The sequence below is a fragment of the Ananas comosus genome, linkage group 8, assembly GCF_001540865.1.
Source record: "Ananas comosus cultivar F153 linkage group 8, ASM154086v1, whole genome shotgun sequence".
NCBI lineage: Eukaryota > Viridiplantae > Streptophyta > Magnoliopsida > Poales > Bromeliaceae > Ananas > Ananas comosus.
Window position 1 is genome coordinate 1,282,424 of NC_033628.1, and position 20,911 is coordinate 1,303,334.

General features: G+C 33.9%; 2 protein-coding genes across 9 annotated transcripts; one reads left to right on the forward strand and one right to left on the reverse strand.

Annotated features, from left to right (window-relative positions):
* Positions 474–13,707, reverse strand: LOC109714577 (endoribonuclease Dicer homolog 3b-like). 8 transcript variants are annotated; one of them, XR_002217412.1, is made up of 27 exons: positions 13,398–13,706; positions 13,127–13,307; positions 12,910–13,023; positions 12,462–12,596; positions 12,268–12,337; positions 11,588–11,652; positions 11,355–11,486; positions 11,130–11,282; positions 10,309–10,444; positions 10,097–10,202; positions 9,815–10,007; positions 9,576–9,736; positions 8,109–8,324; positions 7,766–8,028; positions 6,773–7,047; positions 6,166–6,677; positions 5,964–6,061; positions 5,554–5,771; positions 5,265–5,474; positions 3,923–4,399; positions 3,494–3,775; positions 2,925–3,248; positions 2,662–2,751; positions 2,496–2,571; positions 1,453–1,564; positions 1,069–1,180; positions 849–984 (listed from the first exon to the last, which is right to left on the reverse strand). XR_002217412.1 is itself a non-coding variant. In XM_020239270.1 (26 exons), exons 1-26 carry the CDS (start codon positions 13,466–13,468, stop codon positions 783–785), a joined length of 4,794 nt encoding a protein of 1,597 aa, XP_020094859.1. In that variant the 5' UTR covers positions 13,469–13,705; the 3' UTR covers positions 474–782. The 8 variants fall into 8 exon arrangements, 7 of the variants coding, with proteins under 7 accessions (XP_020094859.1, XP_020094858.1, XP_020094857.1 ...); XM_020239270.1 differs by lacking the exon at positions 1,069–1,180 and having other exon boundaries at positions 474–984; positions 2,925–3,170; positions 13,398–13,705; XM_020239269.1 differs by lacking the exon at positions 1,069–1,180 and having other exon boundaries at positions 475–984; positions 12,462–12,575; positions 13,398–13,705.
* Positions 19,409–20,599, forward strand: LOC109713598 (ATP-dependent Clp protease proteolytic subunit 2, mitochondrial). Its single transcript, XM_020237726.1, has one exon. The coding sequence runs from the start codon at positions 19,502–19,504 to the stop codon at positions 20,441–20,443; it is 942 nt and encodes a 313-aa protein (XP_020093315.1). The 5' UTR covers positions 19,409–19,501; the 3' UTR covers positions 20,444–20,599.

A 20,911-nucleotide genomic window follows, 5' to 3' on the forward strand; every position in this document is an offset into this window, starting at 1 on the left:
TCTTTCATTTTTTTTTCCTTTTTATAATGAAAAAGGAGATACATAGTAAATTTGTAAATTTATCATGGTATTGAAATGAATTCCAACCGATGGAGATTACAATTTTGGCCTAATTATGTCTGTAACTTCGAGCATGCGTGTCTCCTATGCATATGCGAACTATAAAGTATTTAATAGTATCCGGTTGTCACTGTACGCCAGTGAGTTTTTTTTTTTTTTTTTGGTGACTATGAGACGCACGTTTTGTAGCTTTTCGGTTAAAATGTTTGGTCTTTTATCGTACTGTTCAAAGCAGACGAGCTTTTTTTAAAAAAAAAAATTACCGAAGCAAGTAAATATCATGAAGAATTATGGAGGTCATCGAATTCTAAATAACATACTTTTTAAGTAAATTTCATGAAGAATTATATAGTTTATGATGAAGAAGTACAGAAAATTACAGTAGGCATTAGTCGCTCTTAACGTTTAATTTGCTTGTGAAATGTACATGAGGATTTGCTGAGAGATGGTAATTAATTTTTATGTAGGCTATATCGCGGCAGTGAAAAGGTAAACAATGTTTCAGTGTAAAACTTAAAGCGGATTTTTTCTGAGTTTCTTTAAATACATGATTTAAAGTGTTGTCAAACCACTTTTAATTAATCACAAAAGCATACTACGAGATGCAGCATCCTATATCAGTGCAGTAAACGGAATAGCGGTAATAAATTTGGAGAGTGACGAGGGTTTATCAACCGCTCACCTTTTGGCTTGAAAAAGATGGTATCCTTCACAAGGATCTTCTACAGTTTCTCGAGTACACAGACTCCAAGTTGTTGAAGCTTGAGAAGCATGGCGAGTGCAGCTGAATCTTTCGCGGCGTTCTTATCGGTTCGGTCCTCCCCCAGCAGTGTAACAACCTTGGAGTTGGGTATGTGCAGCGTGATAGCGGAGGTGAAACTATTGAAATTTGGTGTGGCTACCCCATCGATAATGATAGGAGTTCTGTTAAAATAGCCAGAAATAAAGTTTAAACATCGAAACAACATGAGATTTTGGAAATTGCTGAACATTTTTATGTTTTGGAACCTTAATATAGTTTATGGAGGCAAATAACTACGACTGAGGAGAATAACATCGGCTGCTGAGTTTCATTCATGTGAAGTGAAGGCTAACTGGGGCACAGTTAAGCTCCTATTCCCTGAGGCTTTTGGAAGCAGTTAGATGTCCGCCAAAAAGAATCGTAGAGCTTTTGATGTGGTGAGAAGCTAAAATAAAGCTTCAGAACCCCTAGAGCTCAAGCTCCAATTCAAAGCTGCTGCTAGTACAAGTACTATTATAGCAGGAAGCCGTTGAATAGATTCTAATTAAAAACCTGTTGACTGCTTTGCAAATAGCTCTGCCTCAAATAGAATTTCTGGAAAGCACTAGCTGGACCAAACAGGTCCTAAATCCTGATATAAGTAGACATACCTGAACCTCCGTTCTGTGAATTCAAATTTTGGCATTGGCCACTGAAATATCTTGCAAAGCTGAAATAGAGCAGTTCGCGAACCTCCCTTCTCCATTTTAAGTGAAAGATTAACTGAAAAGAGATTATATAGCACGAAAATTCTTATTATACAACAATACCTTATTTCAGGATTCTCTCATTAGACAAGTGTACGAGGCCAACCTACTAAATTAATAAAATGCGCTCTGTACTCAGCATGTAAATCCTTAGTAGAAATGTTTTAAATGCTGTACATGTTAAGTGGATATAAAGGGAGTTCAATAACGAAATGTGCAATTTAAGGATCACATATTGAACTATAAAGCTGATTGTTGATGATCAAAAGGAAAAGTAGTATGAAAACCAGAGAAGATATGTTATAAGAAGCATGTGAACTATATAAAATAATAGGTGCAATGAAAAGAGATGGATGCAGCATAAGAATCAGATGAGAATTCCTTGGTGTTTCTGAGGGCTAGAGATAAGAAGCATATTTCATGATATAGGCTTCTTGGAGATAATGTAGATCCAATGATGTTCTATGAGCAACTCTAACACATGAATTATAATTTATTAGAACACATAAAAGCTGCGTAAGAAGGAATTAAACTCTAATCAAGATCTCTTTAGTTTAGTAATTTTCCTTTTCATTTTGGTACCGAACTTAGATTGCAAGATTATTCTCATCATGAGAAAAGATTATTCTTTCGTAGCTTTGGGTAATTATCCAGTCATACTGATTGAGCTACTTGGCTTAATCAGTCAAAAGAATAGATTACTTATCAAGTTTGTACATCCACATATTATGTAGAACTGAAGAATAAACAAGTAAAAACAACCAGGAAATTATTCATCCTTCAAAAAACAAAGAAATATAAGTGAGGACACATATCAGAAGTCTCAATATTAAAAGGTACATTCAAAGCTACAAGTTATTCTGTCAAAAAAAAAAAGAGTTATTTTAAAAAGCCTAATTGCCCTGTTCCAAAGTGATAAATTGCAACAAAAAATAGGAAGTGCATACCTCGCTGTTTCTGCCTGGAATAGTCATCTAACAAACAATTGTTCTCGGCAAAGGAATAATCTGGAGATGGCCCTAACTGCGGAAAGCATCACAAGATCATTTTCCTTTCAAAAATAATCATCTATCAAACTACTGCTGCAAGGTGTAGACTGTAGCATACACTTATATTTGAGATCAGATTACAGGATAGATCACTAGAGATATCCGCCTTTTGCATCCTTTCATGCACATTATGAGTATGTGATATTCCCTTTTTCTGCTTGAAGATTAATCCTCTCATTATCCAAAACAGACAAAGTAGAAATATGAAATAACCAAACAGCAACGAATAATACATAGAAATACATAATTGATAGGAAAAAAAAAAACCTTATCAAAGAGATAACTTACATGTTAAAAGAAAAAGATCGAGAAAGAAAGTAAACTCACTTCCAGGTCCCTCAGAATATGGAGGGCTGCTTTTGCTTTTGCGCCCTTTCTATTTTTGTCATGTCCATGTGCTATCAACAGATCATCCCCCAATTGCACTGAAATTTCAGCAACAACCTCTTCTCCAGTTTTGCATTGTGTATTTATAAAAAAGCCGAGATGACTGCAAAGCTCAATCAATTCACGCCAAGGGGGCAGCACAAGCTTATCAGGGGTGATGATAGGGGAAAGCAGCGGTTTGAATATCTGCCATACCATATCGAGATTAAGATCAGCGTCAATAAATATTGCCCCAGCTATACTCTCCATAATATCTCCAAGAACCTGATGAAGAGAAAACAATTTAATGGAGGGCCTTCACGCAGAACAGGATTAAAAAAAAACAATATATCGATGAGCAAACAATTTAATGGAGGGGTTTCATGCAGAACAGGATTTAAAAAAAAAACAATATATCTATGAGCCATGCAATCAACATTATCCCAAAACTTGAGATCATTCTGAAACCTGAAAATTTAGGTCTGAAGGAAGAAATCCAGAAGCATAGTTTAATATGTTTAATAACAAACCTTGGGAGCTTTATGAGTAGAAAGTGGTAGAAGCACATCCTCATTTCCATCATATTCCAAACTGGACTTAACATATTCTGTTATTTGATCCAAGAGTATTCCAGAACCATGTTGAAGATGGTGGTGAAAGTTATTTCGTACAGCAGCTTGTGCAAAATTTACATTACTAACTGCGGCCGAACGCATGTCAGTCAACTCACCAGGATCTATATTCTTGTAGCTTATAAAAAGATGCCATGTGATGAGCAAGTCCAGTACAGAGTCGCCCAGAAATTCAAAGCGCTGAGAAAGAAATTACATGAAAAAAATGTACATCTTTATACAACCAGGGAATGATTGTTTACTGAAATAAGCAGTGAATTTTAAGAAGTCAGATACATAGAGAAAAATATGAAACAGTTAGAAGAACTAGAGTTTTTGTGACATCACCTGGTAACAGTAGTCAATCCCTAGCTCTTGCAGAGACGGATGTGTTATTGCTTCCAACAGCAGGCCCTTAACTGAAAATCTGTAATTAAGTTTTGATTCCAGTTCCTCAATGTCATTTTTTTTCAAAAAGTAAGGCAGATGAGATGCACTGAACTTGGCATCCTGCACTAATTTAGTGGTAAATGTGACGTTGAATCCCAGCCAGCTCATCAGAGATAGTGCAGCACTTAAACCACCACCAACATAATATGCTCCTACCAAAGCCTCGACACAATCTGCGATTGTCTTAGAGCACATCCATCTATGGCCCTTATCACATGGCTTTCCCAGCACGACAGAACTATCTTCTGTGATATACCTTCTTTCCATAGGCACGCACATAAGGTCAACTCCACAGTTGCAAGGGAAAGGACGCAATGAAATCTGCCCAGGAGCAACCCAACGCCGTGGATCAAATGCACTATCTCGTATATAACCCTGCAAATGAAAGCTACTTATAGTATGCGCAATGAAAAGAAAATGAAACAAAGACAACTTCAAATTTAATACAATGTCGCAAAACAGGAAGTTGCAAACAAAACTTCAAAAGACAGATTGTTTGAAGAAGCAGGTTAACACCCTGAAGAACCGATGGATATATGTTACCAGAACAAAATGGGCAAACAATTAATGCTTGTGAGCACCTTAAATGGCTTGAGTCTTCCTTGAAAAAGAAAGCCTTTTTTGAAGTCCATAACCCTTGATATATATACTGATGATATGAAGCTTCTAACGGATGACATTTGATGCATACATTGTTGGTCACATATTCAACATGTGTTGCTTAGGTAGTAGACATTTAAATGTAACTGCGTACCATATCATGAACTTTGAGTGGAAAAGACAGAAGATAATATGTATATCATTGAATTTTGGTTCTTTGAGAAGCATTGAACGAACATATGCAATGCATATACTCTACATAAAAGAGCATGTTTAAAAATTCAGTCTCCTACATATTGATTCCACGTCCTGCAACTTAGCTCGAGTGTATCAAATCTGAAGAGCATCCCCTTAGGGAAAGAGTATAATCTTAAACTAGGAGAGAAAATAATTGTGTTAAGATCAGCAAGTCAGCTGAGAGCTAGCTATACGCAATATCGTAGATCCATGGCTAACTACAGAGTATTAGAATGGGAGGATAGCATCACATATTCTGATTTATAAGTAATTATCCGTTTCTTTCTAATTCAGGATAAAGTGCCTCAATAAAATTGCAGATAATTTAATTCCTAGTAAGTTAATTAGTTATATTAGTTTTATGAGGAAAAAAATCTGACCGACAGGAATCAAGTGCATCTACCTGTAAGCCGCGGCTTGTTCCAAGTTTATGAAGTGTTGAGTTGCAAACTGCCCGAGATCTATGATCAGAAAGTTGCCCTTCATGCTTCTTAGGATATTTAAGAAACAAATTGCAACCCATTACATATTTTAGCACCGAGTCCCCCAACAGTTCCAACCGCTCCAGAGAGAAATTTTCACAACATCTTAAAGTAGTAATTGCTTCCAAGATCTACAATTAAAAAAGAATGTAAAGATTGGCATACACAGCCATCACTAGAAAATATACAATATGGCACAAAACAACTAACCAGAGAACTTGATATATTTGTGTTGTTATCACTGCAACCAATATCTAGACGAAGCTGACTGGCCAGCATCAAGGACTCCAGTCGATGCATTACAGAAGGTAATAAGTAAAATGACTTCAAAATATCAACTGACATATCAATGTGGACCAACAGTTCAGGTGGTATACGGGCATGAACCTGTTCCTTCTCTACCAGTATCCTTTCACCGGTAGAACCATCTGTCATGCATTTGCCAAATATTTGACATATACAAACATGCATATAAATCATTCATATGTTTAAACATACAACTACATTTCTGAAAAGTGAATGCAAAAGCACAAAGGGCATTGTGTGCCAGACAAGTAATTTCAGATACGATGCTAAGACAAGTCCAACGACAAATTTTCATGAGATAAGATTTCAATTACCTTTATACTTCGATTTTGCAAAAAGTAAATTATGGGGGTTATGGCTTTGCTTTAATAACAATAGTGGTTGTCCTGGATGTTGAAGTGCAATATTATACCTAAACATGTTGACATACATAGTAAAGAAAGCAACTTTAGTACCCAAGAATGTTGAGAAATTTGGAGAATTGAAATTAAAATATTAAGTTGGGCAATCATATACTTTTGGTAATAATAGTCCGCAAATGATGCAAACGATGTGGGTTTCTCATCAGACATCTCGGCAAATGAGCTCTCTGGAGTACTATCATATATCACATCAAGAACAGAATATATCCTCCCAGTGTGAATGGACAAGACAACTGAATCTTTGAGGCACCAAATATTAAGAGGTTTATTAGCCAGGTGTATCATCTCTTCAGAAAGTGTTCCAGTTGAGTTTAAGGCAGTAGATGAACTTCCAGGACAGTATTCACCATCTAATGAGTATATACTTCTCAAGTATTCCACAACAGATGAGCATGCATCAATGACCGCCCAATTTATGTTTGTATTGGCATGCGAAAGTTGTGAGGGCTTGAGGGGTAAAAGCAGGTACATATTGAAAGAACTCCACAATATTTTATGTCCCTCCCTGAAGAGGAACTCTCTTTGTACGCCACATCTAGATCTCCTAAATAATCTGCCAAATATTCCATTGAAGAAAAATTCCTGAAATAGTTTTGCCTTTTCCACCTGAAAAGATCAAGAAAAGCCAAATACAACTATAAGTAGTTGTAAGAAAAAACTCTCAAAGACTAGACACTTAAGCTATAATTTTCGTACAAAACCTGTTCTTTATCCAATTGGATTTTCCCACATGGAGAAACAAATGTGTAGACTGTCTTATCGGGGATCAAGAAAAGCTCAATTTCTGCACTTGCCACATCATCATCGAGTGTTGACTCGATCAAGAGAATGAACCCAGAATAGTTTTCGCCTTCTTGGTCACAAACAAAACTAAGTCCGTATGCATTCAATGTGACATTATCAGGTCTGTGAGCCCAAGATCCAGATAAAGCACAGACATTGGTCATTCCATGAAGCTCCTTTCTTTTAGTTGTTCCTTCAAAAAAATCAAAAATAAAAAAAAGGCGTCCTTTACTGAATATCATAGGAAAATAACATTGTAAGGAATCAACTAAGACATATGCTTCTGCACATGAAGTATTGCAAATACATTGCCACTATTGCAAATACACTGCCACTACTACTCGCGAATACCAATATGATCAACAATGTCCAACGAAAAGAAATGAAGCCATTATGGAAGAACAATAGTATAAAAGTGCTTACACATGTATCATAGTAAGCATCGCCCTCAATACCGGCCACTTTATATAAAGCAGAAACTAAGAGTGGCATAAATGTATCTACAGATAATGTTGGATTGATAAGTTACATCATTAAAAAAGTAAAAAACTAAATGATCTGAAGCAGTTTGAATAAATTGCAGTTAAGTTCTTTGTAGATCATTTATCCTATTCAGTTCCCTGCATAACTCAATTAAATAGGAAATCTACTGCCAATCATTATCAAGCAGATCACCAACGTCATCTAAATAATAGCAGAAGCAAAAGATGCACTCACAGCACATTAAAATAGAATTTTGTGAATAAAACTCTAAGATGATTGAGCAATTATCATGTTAGGCTATATGAACGTCAAAATTATGAATATATGATTCAATACAATTATTTTCTATATGTCATGCAGTAATATATAACAGAAATCTTTACACGTGTTGACAGGAATATCATTTAAGCAACCGTACGTATCTCTACCTGCCCCTGAAGTGTAATTATCTGATCCAGCATAATTGGTCTCCATTGGGTCTTCAACAAAAGGCAGGAGATGATCACTAAGTACTCCCAATAGATGTAGCTTTTTACATGCCTCTAGGGACACAAGCTGCTTAGCTAAGTTACGACTGTCGCTTAGAGGACCTACTAGTCTTTGAAATGCCGCATTGGGAGGCAATACTAATGTACATTCGTATAACCCATCTTTTGCGACTATATCAAAGAATGGCTTTGGAGTAAAATACCTAAACAAAATAATCAACTATTAAGTACTTATGATATATCAAGAAAAAGGCCCTGCAATAAGAATGAAGAGTATACATACCTATCTTTTGGAAGCTTCTCGCAGTATTTATGTATAAGACTAACACTAGAGTCTGCAGTAACTGTTGCTCCAGTTGAGTCGACACGGTAACTATATTTCCCTTCAGAAGGTAAATCAGAGAAAGAAGTGATATTGTCTCGGCATGAAGCAAACTTCTGCACATAATATTCACTCAGCATAATATCAAATAGCTGATCCCGTTGTTCAACATTACCCCTGCAGGAATTGATGTTCAGGAACTGAATGATCAAAACTTCATCTCCGTAATTTAGATGCATCGAGTGTTGATACAAGCAAAGAATATAACAGTTGGTCATTTTAATTCTACCTCAGATCCAAAGATGCAGCAAAACAACAAATGCAAATTTTCTACATGTTACTGAAGCAATGTGAACAGCCACTTGGAAAAAGTACTTAGCCCACAGTAATTTTTGGTTCATATTCCTTTATTTGAAGATTCAACATGTTCATACTTGATTTATTGGCACACCATGTCAAATTGGAACTGCAATAAATTTTAGCAAACAAAATTATCCACAATAATGAAATTTTGGAAACCTACAGTGTGAATTAGCTTTCCATGTACAGAGTAATATATAAATCCTATTAATAGGTTGTTATGATCATCACAATTACTAGCTTGACGTCTCAAATTGTTTCTCGGAAGCCCCCATCAGATTCAACACCCCAAAAACCACAAGTAACGTGGTTGAATTGGCACACACAAGTCCATACCATACCCCCTTTACTGATACATTATTAGCATCACATGTAACTGAATGGATGTCTTCATTCAGAAGCCCCCATCAAATTCAACACCCCAAAAACCACAAGTAACGTGGTTGAATTGGCACATAAATGTCCTTACCATACCCCCTCTATTGATACATTATTAGCATCACACAGAACTGAATGGATGGCTACAAACACAATGACACAAACTTGCGCGAAATACCACCCGAGTCGAAAAAGGACATGCAGAATCAGCATGTCCACGTCCTCGCCACTATATTTTGAAGAATCAAACAGGCGTCAACAAGAGCCCAAACTACAAACCTCAGAAAAACCTAGTGCAAGAATTCTGGAATATTGTTAATGAATGTACTCTAGAAGTTAATTTGCTGGAGGACGACTTGGGACATGGCTATCATGGCTCACCACATATTATACATTCATTACAGGCAGGCATCTTGATCCTCCCGAGCCCCAATTGATGCAGATACTGCACCAACTATCTTGCATTCTGACCAGCAGAAGACGACATGATGACAACGTGGCTATCCATTCCCTCTAACAATAAAGGCATAAAAGGCCTAAAACGATCATATAAAGTTACAAACTACAAATTAGATTTCCATATATAAGTTCTAGCAACAACGGAAGACTAGAAGTGATGAGCAAGTAACTGGTTCATAAAATGATGAGAAAAAAAAAAACAGGAGCTAACAATTTCAAGATAGGCATCACCTTTCAAGCATAAGGACGTAATATGAATTGCTTCTTCGAGCACGGCCGCGAGACTGGACAAAACTGCAAAGAGTCTTCGGTACATCAAAGCGTATCACCCAGGAACAGTTAGGCACATGAATTCCCTCTTCAGCCACATCTGTAGTGAACAGCAAGTTCACCTACAATGCAGGCAGAAACATAAGCAACAAAAACAGAACATACTCTCCAAATTATATTTGTTGAAACCATCTTCTAACCTTCCCAGCTCGGAACAACTCTAGAGTAGATCTCTGCACCTTCGGGGTTAGACAATCTTTCGATGAACTCCCTCCAGTCAAATAAGAGATTGAAAAATGAGATAAATTGTTATCTTTTTTCATGAATCTCTCAATCACTTTAGCTGTTATTATTCTCTCCACAAAAATTAGGCAGAGTACTTCCTCAGATGATCTGCAAGCACCAAACTAACATGAAAGCATGCAGAAAAAGTACCAAAACAAAACTTAGTAGCTAAAAGGTCAAGCAGAAAGAAGATATACCCGAATGACCTGAAAGTATGGACGAGTGCATCCAACTTGGGAGATATATATCCTCTTCTAGTTAACTCCTGAGAACCACATTCTGTATTTATGAGTTCATAGTACCCTATGGAAGATGCCACATAATGATGAGCAGCAACAAAAGTTAGTTGCTGTATTAACTCAATAAGGAAATTGAATACTATACAATAAAAAGAAAACAACTATCATACCCTGTGGTAGAATTTCTTCTATTGACAATAAGACCTCTTCTAGATAACAGAGATATAATTTTAAACTCTTCTTAGAAAACTCAAATTCTTCTGTAGCATATAGGGCATGAATATTTTCAATACATACTTTTGCTGCCTGCAAACGAAGGACAGAGATTAGCACCTTAGGATGAAATTAAGCTAATGATAGGTGGCATGAAATCCAAGGAAATATTGTAATATTTGTACAAAACTAGACGAAAGGAAAAAAAAAAAAAGCTTAGGCAACATGTTCCCAAAAAACCATAGTAAGAAGCATACTAACCAAAAAAATGAAAGTACCATACAATATCTCTATTTTAGAGGAAACAGCATCTTACTCCATTTAGCAATTACATCACTATGACAAGTACAACATGAAGATAGAAAAAGTGATAAAGAGAGTAAAAGGTATAATCAAAAGTATAATCAAAGCACATTGTATCACATCTCCAAGCCTTAAAAAGGCATCAATGGCCATGGCTTATTTACCAGTGACTAGTAAAATCTTTCAGTTTTCTTGTAATAAAAAATTCATCTCTTCTGTCACATGATTGTCCATAACAACGTGCTAGCCTTAAGGATCATACTATATTAGTATCTATTTGTTCCCTTATGAAAGAATGACCGAGTTAAACATAACTAGCAGATATAAATCAGTTGTCAAAAAAAAAAAAGAAATTGGGTTATTTATACCTAGTAACTACAGAAAGGCAGAAAAATTCAATAAGAAAGATAGAAATTAATATTTATTGCTTAAATGCCATAGCTTTCTCCATATAGCTTATGCATTTGCACCATACCTCAGTAGCGCATATAAGCCCAAGATTATCTATGCAGTACAGAATCTTCGCATGATAGCAGGACAAGCTCTTTTTCGAAGCCTCTAGAATCTCATTAGTGTCTTTAAATTTATTGGATGGTGACTTTTGCAAACTAACTAGAGTATCATCAATCTGTTCACAAATAAAAGTCTCGATGAAAAAACTATACACAATGTAATCTTTTGGAAGAAGAAAATACACAACCTTCTCAAATGATGAGTGCAACTTAGTTTTCAACTTTTCATTATTGAACTTGTAAGCGTCATAGTATCTGTTGACAAGTGTAGCTGAAGGAGAATATTTTTCTAGTTCGGATCTATCCTCTACTGTATATACCTGCAATGACATAAATGTTTTTCAGTTTTTTAAAATCAAAGAAGAAGAAATCATAAGTTAATGCTTTTAAAGCAGCATTCACATATCATAGCTGAAATAACCTCCGAGTCCAAAATCATTTCAAGTTTAGATATTTGCTCTTGACAGCCACTAGATGAGGATGCACCTGCACACACAACAATTTCATAAAGAATGCTCTGTGAGAGTGTTAGCATGTTTTTCCAAATGATACACTCTTTACCTAACTCCAAGCTAACAAATAAATCAAATTTCAGCAATGGTTATAGAGCTTTTCTTAGTAGTCATTGTTCAGACACTTGCTACAAAGGAACAACAAAACAGATAAAGAAAGAGGTAGATAAATGAAAAAAAACATGGTCTCGAGCTCCAGAGCACAAAAAACCAATAAATCAAATGAAACAAAATCCCTTAATAACATAATAGTGTGCTTATTGGACTAGAACAAACATCAAAATGGCATGCATTGGTAATCGCCATAACTTACATGAGTGATACCCAACTCAATTAAATGATGGCATTTAAAGTTAGAGTCATAATTTAAGTCTAATTCATATTAACGAGTAAATGTGTGCAAAAAATAAATTGCTACTAGTCATCCAAATATATGAAATACAACATGTCATCCAGATATAAATAAATAACCTATGAAACTACGAAGCTGAAGTTCAGCATGTTTTAAGAAAATCAGTAAACTGGAAAGCAACCTGTTCCATAAAACCATGATTAAAGTACTAGAAAGCAAGTGATTGGGGAATCTTACCTCTCTTAGATATAGGAGATGCCGTCATTCCAAAAACGGATGGCTTACATTTAGACCTGTGATAAAACTCCTAGTTGATAACAATCATGAACCAAAACAACCAAATTACCATATGATGGTACTGGAAGGATTACATACCAATTAACTGGGAGCAACATATATCTTAATATTTTGCATTGAAAAACTCTTCATACCTTCATTATTCTTGTGTAGGGATGATCTCCACAGGCACGATGACACTCGTCAAGAATCATTAAGCACACCATGTCCAAAGTCAGGAAAGCATGTCTCAGAGCATCCAGCAATATCTGGGGTGTCATCACCACAATCTGTACTATAAATTTATCAAAATTACTACTTAATTATCTGATTGATTTTCTTTCACTTGAATAGTATGACCAAAATTGGAGCAAATTGTCACTTCTAATTAATATTCATGCCTCTCAACTACAACAAAATACCTTACTGAAGCAGCAAAATGGATAAAAGCAAATTAAATTAATGATTAGCTACGTCATTGTTCACAGGGTAGTTATCATTATTGTTAACTAAAACATATTCAAAATAAATGAAGTTTTCATTATTTCAACAATTCAATAAAATCTCAAGGGAAAGGAAAGTATAAATGCTAAAAAGGATTACCTCTCTGTTGCTGACCTCCTTTCTCCAAGACTCAGCACTCCAGTATCCAGTTCCCGTAGCACCGTAATATTCTGCCACATCAAAATCGGTATAGTCCCTAATCACTTCGTATTGCTGCACCACAAATGTTCGATCAAGAACCTCTAACAAGCACATCATTATCAATAACACAATGTAATGATTAAAGAAGCATCATAAACTGCAACATTCCCTCCACCTGATTGACGAGGATAACCGTTGGCGCAAGAAATATGATGAAAACTCTTTCGCCGCTCTCTTTTAACCTTCTCCCGATCTCCTTCATAAGCATCACTGCAATCATCGTCTTCCCCGTCCCCGTGTCAAGCACCGCGATCGTGTTCCTCTGCAGCGCCACTTCAAGAACCCTCATCTGATAGCTGAAACACCAAAAAACACACGATCAAGAAGCGATCCATCCATTCCACTAAGAGAAAACCACACCGCGAATCGAGAGAACGCCAAAGAACCTTCTCGGATTGAAATCTTTACGTTTCCGACGGATCGTCGGCCCATTCTCGTCCGATTTTGCGTCATCCATGGCTTCTTTGCGGGGATCGAAGGGGAGGGGTCGCTAGGGTTCGTGGAGGCAGCAATTGGTTGCAGAGGTCGAAGGATCGAATGGAGGAGATGGAGATGCCATGGAGGAGGGAGAGAAATAGGCGAAGGTACGGGGATCGGCATCGATTCCTTTAGGTTGGAGAGGACGAGAACGCGAAGCCCGTGAGCGTTTGGTTTCGCCCCGCGAGGAGAAGAGAGAGAGAGAGAGAGAGAGAGAGAGAGAGAGAGAGGAACCATGAAGTTGAATGCGATAGAGCGGGAGTTATATGGGATTTTAGACAGAGGCTATCGTCCGAACGGTCGATCGTGCGGACTAATTATGCGACCGTTAGGTGACTATTATAGAACCAGATTTTGCATACATGTCCTTATTGTTTCTTGAATTTTAAAAGCGTCCCTTAATTAACTGTATTGAGGTTTTCTTGAATTTTAAAATGGCCACCAAACTTTGAAGGACATATATATATAAATAAAATAGAGCGTTTTGCAACCCTATTTTAAAAATCTGATTCTCATTCTTAGAATCAATTTTTTGATTTTATAGAGCAAAAACCACAAATAATTAAAACCTACTTCTATAAATCTCATTCTAATTTTAAACTTTAAAATAAAATTTTGGATTCAAATTTTAAATTTAAATTCATATTTTAAATTGTAAATTTTAAATTGTAAGTTTTTAATTTTCACATTTCAATTTTTAGTTTCATATTTGAAATTTATATATTAATTTAAATTTTAGAGCTCAAAATTTTAAATTTTAAAATTTAAATTTTGAAATTTTAAAATTTAAAATTAAGATAAAATTTAAAATTTTTAGTTTCAAATTTAAAATTTTAAAAATTGAAAATTTAGAACTTGAAGTTTAATTTTCAAATTTCAAATTTTATACTTCAAATTTAAAATTTCAATATTTAAATTTGAAATTCAATATTCAAATTCAACTTTTAAATTTCAAATTTGAAAGTTTTAAATTTTGAATCAATATTTTTAAATTTTCAATTTCAGATTTTAAATTTTAAAATTTAAATTTCAAATTTTAAATTTTAAAATTTTAAATCCAGTTTTTAAATTTTAAATATTAGATTATAAATTTTACATTTCAAATTTAGACTTTCAAATTAATTTTTTAGATTTACAAAGTTTAAATTTTACATTATAAAATTTAAAATGTAAAATTTAATTTTCAACTTTTAAATTTTAATTTTAGGATTTCAATTTAAATTTCAAGTTCTAACTTAATTTCAAATTGAAATTTCTAAATTTTAAATTTTAAAATTCAAATTTTAAATTTTAAATTTTTTAAATTTAATTTGAAATTTCAAAATTTAAATTTTTAGTTATAAATTTTAAATATTCAAATTTTAAGTTTTTAATTTTCAAATTTCAAATATAGATTTTTAATTTGAAGTAAAAAATTTAAAATTTAAAATTTGAAATTAAAATTTAAAATTTTCAAACTTCAAATTTTAAATTTCAAATTTATATTTTAATTTAAGATATCAAATTTTAGATTTTTGTGCAAATTTAAAATTTATATTTTAAATTTAAATTCAAATTTAAAAATAAAATTTATTAAAAAATTATTATTTGCAAACATCAAAAAATTTTGCCAAACAGTTTTACGAATTCAATTTAGAAAATCACTTTCTGTCTGAACCCAGTCAAATATTATACAGTTTTTTAACCAAAATTAATTTTTCAAATCAAAATCAATTTTACAGAAATTATTTTTCTAGAATTTAGGGAAGACAGCATCTTCCCTAGTCCAGCATCTTTTGTTCTTTCGTTTTCTTTTTCTTNATCTAAAATTTTAATGTCATATCATCATATTTTGTAAGATTTTTATTTTCAGCCGTTGATTTTGAGCCACTTTGAAGTTTGATCACTAGGCAAATGATATCGAAAAATCGCAAAATTTATTTTCTAGATACTTCAAATGCTCTAGATCAAGTCTAACGAAGCCGATCGTCGATTTGAAAGTCCGAACATCAAAAACAAAGTGAAAGCACGAAGCCCTCCGTGCTTCCATAAGCATCCTAGCCGCACTCTTATTTTTGGTAATATTTTTTACGACAAGTATATGTACATATAATTGGAAACTCAATTGAAAGTTACAATTGTACTTAGACTATAAACCGCAAAATTAAATTTTTTAATAATAAATGTAAACTTTTATTTATTTCGATTTAAGTTAATTTTGTTACGCTATAGTCACGCATAAATCTATAATTTATTATGTTTTCTAATTGAATATTTAACCAAGCAAACTTTGTCTAGCATCAGTAATCTAAATTATCAGGATATAATCAAAAATAAAATTTACTTGATACTACTAATTTCATTGGAGTAGGCTACTGTACTATTAGGAGAACAGCAGTTCTTATGCTCCTAACTTTCTAAAATGAAAGAGAGAAAAAAAATTGAAGAGAAATTGAGACATCTAATTTCTTCCCAATTTTTTTCTCTCTCTCACTTTAATAACCAATTAATTGATAGATGGCTAAAAAGTTAAGAGCACAAAGACGGTTGTGCTTCTAATAGCATAGCAACCCTACTAGACTTACTGTATCACGTAGAAGATAAAATATATATAAAGAATATTGATAAAATAATAATTTCATTTATCTATTGCTTTAATGGGTTTTATTCTATTAACTACATTTGCATTTCATTAATTTTATTTTGGTTTAGAGATAAGGTGGTGCTTTAATTTTTTTTTTATAATAACAGTTATATCACATCAAATATATTCTAAATAAATTCTTATTACATCACGTAAGATAGTATAACATATCAGTCCCTAGCGCAAGTGGTAAAGAACTTGATGGTTGATACTTGAGATCTCAAGTTCTAATTCATATTTCCAGCTAAATTTATTTTTAAATGAAATAAACGAAACAGATAGCATGCTATATATCACTCAAAATAATAATAATAATAACATCTAATTAGATATAATAAGATAATTCATAATAAAATAATATTTTATGAAAAGAAATTGTACTTGTATGTAATATGAAGTTCTTTGACTTATTACTACTATTTTTATACAGAATATAAAGTTTTAATAAAGAAAACTTTTTCAAATTTTTGAAAGGCCGATTTATATTATACATATATTTAATAATTTTTACAGATTAAATTAAATATGATTAAGTTCAAGAAATCAAATCTATAATTATCAGCATTATTATCTTTTTTTTTTCACTTAAAGGTGAGTACTTGCAATAGAGAAATTTAGCAACCTCCATAAAAAAAAAGATTTAATAGCATTTTATTTTATTTGAGTAAGAATATTTGAGAATTTTGTCCTCATCTTTAAATCTTCTTCTCTACTCTATAATTTTCCTTTTCTTTTCTTTTCTTTTTTTCAACATGTACTTAATTTTTTCTTTTTTAAAAAAAAATTATTCTCTCAAAAAGAAAAAAACTAGAACATGATGAAGCAAACTTCTTCTTAGGTGATTTCACTGCTTCGCCAACAACTTTTTCACTTTTTCAGTTTTGGATTGCATAGTAGTAAGTTGAAAACTGTAACAGAAAATACAAAAGATTATCCAAATTTTACACATCCTAAACCAAAAGAAATCTTAAAATAATATTCATTTCTCTAAAAATTTAAAGCTATTCTATTCAAACTAAATGCTTGTTTAACTCCTATATCACTTTAAGATTTGTTACAATGAAGACTATTTATAGGTGAATTTAGGTATCTGGAGGTTAGGTAAAAATGTCACTTAAAATGTTCTGCTTCTTTAAAAAGAAATGTAGATGATAGGCTTTTTTTTTCCTTTTCTTCTGAGGTAATAGCTTTTAAAAATAGGCTTTTTTTTTTATAACAGGCATTTGAAAAATACGAATAAGTTATCTAAGTCAAATATCACACTTTTCTTCCTTTCTGTAGGCATATAGATTACAGGTTATGATGATGAGTGCTTTCATAGATCTTACATGATATTATTTTTATATGTTATTAATTATTATTATGCTAATAATTTGCTCTAAAAATTTTGATTGGTTGATGTATGGACTCTGAGAATGCTATATGAGATTGTCAAACACCAACAATATATAAGGACAATTCTTTTGGGGACCAAAATTTTCATCTAGAAAAGGCTATAGGTTAAAAATTGTGACAGTAGAACTTTCTAATTAGAATAATAGAGGTTTTCTTATTAATTCTAACCATTAGTTAAGTTGTTAGTGATCAACATTGGAGATCTTAATTGGGTGGGTTTGGGTTAGACTTCTTTCCAACCTCAGTCTAACCAACACAAAAGTTGTAGCCTAGATCCAACACACACCAAACATTGTAATACAGCTTTACAAAACTACTTTAAAAAAAATTATTTTTTATTAAAAATCAACAAAATATTATACAGTTTTACATTATTATATAGAAATTATATTTTCATGACAACATGTGAATTAATTAAGATTCGAATTTGAGACCTCAAGTACCAACTATTTAGTCTTTTACTACTTGCGTTAGAGACAGCTCATGCATATAATTTGATGACAAACATATGTGTATATAATTGCAAAATCAATTGAATGTTACAATTGTACACAGACCTTAAACCTAAAAAGATAATTTTTTAATAATTAATATTCATAATTTTTTATTTATTTTGATTTAAGTTAATATTGTTACACTATAGCCGCATAGTGCATAAATCTATAACTTATTATGTTTTTTAATTTAATTTTTTAACTAAGCAAATTTTGCTCAGTCTCTCTAATCTGAATTGCAGGATATAATTAAAGATAAATTTCACTTGGTACGACCAATATTCTACCGTCTTTAGATTTATTGCATCATAAAGATAAAATAAACATAAAGTGTGCTGATAAAATAATTCTGATTATCTTTTGCTTTAATGGATTTTATTCCATTAACTACGTTAGCATTTCATCATTTTAGTTTAGAGATAAGGTGGTGCTTTAATTATTATATTATTTGTCATAACAGTTATATCGCATCAAATATATTCTAAATAAATTTTGTTATTATGCCACATAATATAGTATAACATCTAATTAGATATAATACATAATTTATGTTAAAGTAATATTTTATTAAAAAAATTATATATGTATGTAATAGTAAGTTCTTTGATTTACTGCTGTTATCTTATCCGGAATATAAAGTTTTGACGAAGGTGACTTTCTTGAACTTTCGAAGACATGATTTTATTATGACATAAATTTCATAATATTTACAAATTAGATTAAATTTTAAAAAAAATCATATAATCATTATTTTTTAGAGTGAATATTTTTACTAAAGAAAAATATTTAGTTCATCTAAAATATTATTAATTAATAGTTGGGCTATAGGTGTTTGCTGTTTAATTTTTACCACTAAGATTCATAATAATAAAATAAGGGAAAACTTCAAAAACCCCCCCTGTGGTTTCGTGCATTCTCACTTTGCTACCCTGTGGTTTAAAACGTATCAATTTATCCCATGTGGTTTCATTTTTATCTTTTCGGAAGCTTTTTCGTTAATATTACGTTAAATTATATACAAAAAACTTCAGATAACCATCTATATTTATCGAATAGTCACTTTAGTATTCTTTAATTTTAACTTTGTCACTGATTTTTAAAAAAAATAATAATAAAATTGATAACAAAAAGATAAAAACGAAACCACATGGAGGTAAATTAATACGTTTTAAACCACATGGTAGCAAAGTGAGAATGCGCGAAACCACAGGGGGGTTTTTGAAGTTTTCCCTAATAATAATAATACTAAAATTTATGAATCTGCAAAATAAAAAAAAATTAAAATTAAAATATTTTTATATGATTAAAAGCATCTTAGTTTTTCTTTAATAAAAATATTTAAAATTTTTGTCCTCATCTTTAAATAGCGAAGGTACTTTGATTTTGCTTCCTGAACAAGTCACACAAAATGAGACTACTTATAACACTCTACCCTCCGAGCTTCTCGATACGATCTAATCTCCCTCTCTCTCCGTCCGCATAATAATAATAAAAAGAAAAGATGCAGTCGCCCGTAGTTAAATTTGATCGCATCCTCTCCGCTCCCTCTCTCGCACCAAAACCCAAACCCTACAACCCTCGCTACCTCAAACCCTCGATCCCCTCCTCGTCGTCCTCCTCCCTCCCCTTCTCCAAACCCTACCTCCCTAATCCCCTCCAATACTCCTCCCCGATGTGGTGGCGCCGCCTCTCCCGCCCCGTAGTCTCCGCCGCGGCGGCTGTGGCGGCTTCGCAGAGCCGCCACTACGGGCTCATTCCCATGGTGATTGAGCACACCTCCCGCGGCGAGCGGGCCTACGACATCTTCTCCCGACTCCTTAAGGAGCGGATCGTGTGTATCAATGGTCCCATCTCCGACGACACCGCGTCCGTCGTGGTGGCGCAGCTGCTCTTCCTCGAGTCGGAGAATCCGAGCAAGCCCGTGCACCTATACATCAACTCTCCCGGAGGTGTCGTCACTGCTGGGCTCGCCATCTACGACACGATCCAGTACATTCGCTCCCCCGTGACCACGCTCTGCATTGGCCAGGCCGCGTCCATGGGCTCGCTCCTCCTCGCCGCGGGCGCTCCCGGCGAGCGCCGTGCCCTCCCAAACGCGCGTGTCATGATCCACCAGCCCTCCGGCGGCACCACGGGCCAGGCAGCCGACGTCATCATCCATGCCAAGGAGATCCTCAAGGTCCGTGACCGCCTCAATGCCATCTACGCCAAGCACACGCACCAGCCCATCGACCGGATCGAGCAGTCCATGGATCGCGATATGTTCATGTCGCCCGAGGAGGCCAAGGAGTTCGGTCTTATTGACGAGGTCATCGAGCACCGCCCCATGTCCCTCGTGACTGACGCTGTCGGCAGCGGCGGTGGCGGCGTCGATGTCCCTCCCGGTCGGGGTGGGAGCGGCGGCGGTGGCGGGAGGCGTGAGACGGAGGAGGTCTCGGTATGAGCCCTTGAACATCTGTATAATTTAGGTTTGATCCTAAAATTTCTGATCATTTTCTTAATTCTGAATGTTTTTGTTGAACTAAATTATGGTTATTTATCGAAAGCCATAAACTTGAAGTTTGTTACGTTTATGCAGTATGATGATTGCTTTTTTTCACCCTATTGAAATAAATTGATCGCTACTCAAAAGTCTTCATTTACAGCTTGGTAGTGGCCAAAGATCGAATTTTTTTATCAGAATAAAAGTTTAGTTTTTCTCGCTTACTATCATTAGGAACTTGATTGGTACAGATTGATATAATATTAATATTTAGTGAGTCTTGAGCATTGGACTAGTGTTGATTCCAATAATGAGAATAGCATGAACACAAATACATTTTAGATGTATGAAAAAAATGAAACTCATGAATATTTTTTGAAAATAGGTCTAAAAGTAATAATATGAATATGAGGCTTGAAGTACAAAACA